Genomic DNA, 3,996 nt, shown 5'->3' with positions numbered 1-3,996 from the left:
CCACGCTCATCAATATTTGAAACATCATAATAACTCGCCGAGAGCGCTTCCAATGTTTTTGTATGGTACTTTATGGATATTAGTATAAAATTGGTTAATAATGCTTTTAAATCAGCTAATTTTCGTTGCTCAAAGTTATTGATTATATCATCGATCTCCTTGTTGGCGCGATTCACCTCTAGTTTGACCTTTAACAGGTCAGAATCCGCAGCCGCCTGAGGATTTAAATATGGATTAAGTATCTTGCGTGAGAGGCTTTAATTTTTTTTTTAACTCACATTGTTTGCCGAAAATTTGGATTTGATTTCCATTAATTGCTGTTGTTTCAACACTTCTTTATCGCGTGCAATTGTTGCTGTACGCAAGTTTTCCCGTGTGGTTTTGCAAAGGTTTTCAAATTGGCTTAACTCATTTACAATCTGCATATAAAATAATATAGTAGCAAGCGTTTGATATTAAAATTAATATTATTAAGACTCCCTTTTTTTTAAACGAAATGTTACTGTAGTGACAGAATAGATTTTATTTTCTTTATAGTCCATACCTTCATCTCTAATCGATGCACCAGCAAGTCCATATAATCAGCTTGAATAGTTATGGAAGTCGTAATAGAATTCAGACTATCACTTAAACTATAATTGATTTTTTCCTCTTCAGCGAAATTTTTGACTTTATGGCCCAAATCGTCGAAAGCATCACGATATCTGTAAAATATAATGGGCACTGCCATAAATATGTCTTAAGCATAATCTAGATCTCAGAAGTTTAACGCATATCTCATATTTAACGCAGCACACTCCAAAGAAATTGAACCAAATAAAATGCTGGAAACCTTGTTTCTACAACGAAGTTAGATTCCCAGTTTTTTTCATATTAGAGCTATAAAAAAAACATTCCCGCAGGGGTACGTGTAAGGGCCATTTTTTCAATGCCAGCTTAATCATAGATTAAGTAAACTGAGTTTAAATTGAACGGCTGGCTGACAATTGATTGTCTGATCTTAGTTTAAACCAACCAGATCGGATGTTTAAACTTAGTTCAAACCACGTCCGTGCACTGAAAAACTGGACCTAAGTGTCGGAAGCGGATGTGTTGTTGTGGCGGCACTCAGCCCTGCCTAGATCGGCTTGTTCCTCAATCGTTGTCGTCAAGCTCAACTAACGGAGGCCCAGGTAGCATGCAACTTCGACTGAGTTTGTCCATAGGGACAGAGGTGTTAGCTGAGTGGGATTGAGGAGACATGCAATGAGATGTGTTTTTCGTCAAATTCATTTCTTACAAGGACCTATGTCAGCTCATTTTTTTTAGTAAATTTCAGGAGCAGAATTTATTAGCACATTCTTCAAATGGTTTGGGCAGACTTGCTGGAATGACAGCGCTTGACCAAATTTGCATAAATCTGACTCGTCCCAGTCACGCGTATTCGGCTGCGGTAGGGACGGGCAGGGATTGGTGTTAGCCTTGACTTACTTTGCAATTTTCCTCGTACATGCCGCAAAGCTGACACATATTTCCAGCAAATGCTTCTCCGTCATGTTTATGCGGTCATTCATTACTTTGATGCGATCATCTTTGGTGCTAAGAAAATGCAATTTGCCGCGTTTGAACATGTTGAATTGCTTTATTATTTCTTTTAAATGTATATTTTTATTTCAACAAAATATCTAAAGATTAAAATAAATTTATTAAAAAGTTTTGCTATGTCTAATATTTATTTTTTTATTTCGAAACCATAGTAACGAGCAGTAACGAGTATTTTTTGACAGCGGCAGGAAATTATATTTATGCCTTAGGGCCATCTAGTGGGGGAAAGCGTAATAATTGATACACTGAAAAAAAAAAAAATTAAAAATCTATTAAATCAGATGGTTTTCCGACTAACTCTCGATTTTAGGCAGGGCTAAGCAGCCGCTACAATAACAACATGGTTGGTTACATTGACCCGTATGAATAAAAACTAAGCAAATAATAATAATAATGCTTACACAATATAAGATACTCTTGCACTAACACTACCTACTTTCAAGTTTTGATTAATTCTTGAAAAAGTTCCCTGCTCCCCCTCTCCAGAAGTTTTTCCCACGCAATCCTCCCTGGATGGAAAGTGGACAGAGAAGATGCTCCTGGAAGCAATTTCTGTGGCGCAATAATACGTTCGATGAGGTATGAAATCTAAGTCCTCCAGAACTCCATAATGTCTAGACTAACAGGCATGACTACCGTTTTATAGAGCCAATAGACAACTTTTAGGCGAAACAGCCCATCTCTTTCCAATAGCTACCCTACAGCATATATGTAAGACCACTGATGTCTTCCTTGCCCTTTGCTCGATGTTCTGTTTCCTGTCAACGATCAGGCCCAATATTTGTCACATAGCTGCAAGCGCTGACCGCTTACATAGGGAAGACCACCGTCAGGGATTTTATACTTTCTAATGAATATGACCAGTTCTGTCTTACTGGGATTGAGGCCTGTAGATCTACAATGAACGACCATCAGATAATACATATATTCCGTGCGAACAACCTCCTTGAGAACGTTTCCAATGAGAACAAATTAAGAACGAAAATTTCGAGAACGTTTTTAATAAGAATCAAATAGGAACTAAAGATTTCAGAACTTAACGTGAAGAATGACAGGGGCGTCTGCGATTCCTGATATATGAAGTTACAGACCTGCCAAAATACGGCTCTCCGGACTGCCACGGGATGCCTTCTGATGCCACCCAGCACCTCCTATATGACGGAGCCCAAATGCTCCCCGTAAAGGAGCACAACATAATGCTATTTAAGCAGTTCCTAGTAGGGTGTCACAGGCGTGGATATCCGAACAGACACCTGCTATAGAACTCTCGCGTATGGACGTCAGAAGGCATCTATACGAACTTACCGACGAAGTCCAGAGGTTCGTCAAACAACCCCTGAACCCGACAACCAGCGTGGGCATCCGAACAGACACCTGCTTGCTCCAAAGTCCTCGCCTAGAGACGTCAGAAGACATCTGTACGAACTTATGGACGCCCTCGGGATCCGACAACCAGCGTACCGACAGGACACCAACTCCCAACTTGTGATTGCCGCTTTTGTAACGCAGCCACCAGACGTGGCAGACGAAGTTCTGTCTCGCCTCGGGGGATGCGCACCACCATAGCCTAACTACGCTAGGGATACTGCAGCAGACTAAACTCCTACCTGAATAAAATAATGGGCAGATGTGCCCAATGAGTGCCCGGCATACGGAGAGTCACTTCCGAACACGCAACACTTCTTCGCATGGCCCCTAAACGCCATTCAACTAGCGCCCCTCTCCCTTTCGGCCAACCCAGTCTGGTCAGGGCTAAGTAAGCCGTTACAACAACAATACAACAAAGTACGTCGTGTATGTAATCTTTAAAGTTTATTTGCGCGGAATGTTGGCTGCTATGCTATTTGCTACTAACCATTTTGAAGTAATACAGCGAACATTTAATATATAAACCATTATTAATATTTTTTAATTTTAATTTAATTTTTATATTTTTGCAAAGGTGATATATTCATAACATAATTACATATAATAGTAGATACAGTTAAATATACGAGTAAGTGAAAAACAAATATTTACTTAAATAAGTTAACCTAAACAAAATTCAAAAAAATGTTTGCTGCTTAATGCAAAATATTTCTAAGTAAAGAGTAAGTTTTACTTTTTGTCTTAAAGTTGACAACACAAAACTGCGTTTTTTTCTTCAAACTTTTTTTTCAGTATTTTTGAGTTTTTGGTACTCGTTTTTTTTTTTATTTTTTAACGGTTATTTGCGGTAATAAAAAAATTACTTTTTTGTTTATTTTTTTTTACAATAATAAAGGCAAATTTTTCGTGTTGTATTTATGTCTATGAAAAAAGTAACAAAGTAATAGGCAATTAAACAATTATCAATAATATCATAACTTGTTTTGGTTGTTTTTTTTGCATGCATACATAAATGTTTATGCGTTAATTCATAGTAAAATTAAT

The 3,996-nt window shown here is 37.9% G+C and overlaps 1 protein-coding gene across 1 annotated transcript in view; it reads right to left on the bottom strand.

The window, feature by feature from the left end:
* The window catches only part of LOC118740594 (mediator of RNA polymerase II transcription subunit 4), a 9,011-nt gene extending 7,386 nt beyond the window's left edge, over positions 1–1,625 (bottom strand). The window contains exons 1-4 of the mRNA XM_036472193.1: positions 1,471–1,625; positions 545–704; positions 279–419; positions 48–215 (exon numbers count right to left, since the gene is read on the bottom strand). Of these exons, the coding sequence (XP_036328086.1) occupies positions 48–215; positions 279–419; positions 545–704; positions 1,471–1,610 (609 nt within the window). The 5' untranslated portion in view covers positions 1,611–1,625. The remainder of the gene's footprint in view (positions 1–47; positions 216–278; positions 420–544; positions 705–1,470) is intronic.
* Positions 1,626–3,996: the final 2,371 nt, after the last annotated feature.

Source organism: Rhagoletis pomonella, unplaced genomic scaffold (assembly GCF_013731165.1).
Source record: "Rhagoletis pomonella isolate Grant_MI unplaced genomic scaffold, Rhpom_1.0 Rhpom_scaffold_00006, whole genome shotgun sequence".
NCBI lineage: Eukaryota > Metazoa > Arthropoda > Insecta > Diptera > Tephritidae > Rhagoletis > Rhagoletis pomonella.
Note: the sequence above shows the minus strand (reverse complement) of the source record. Positions and strands in the feature narration are given on the sequence as shown.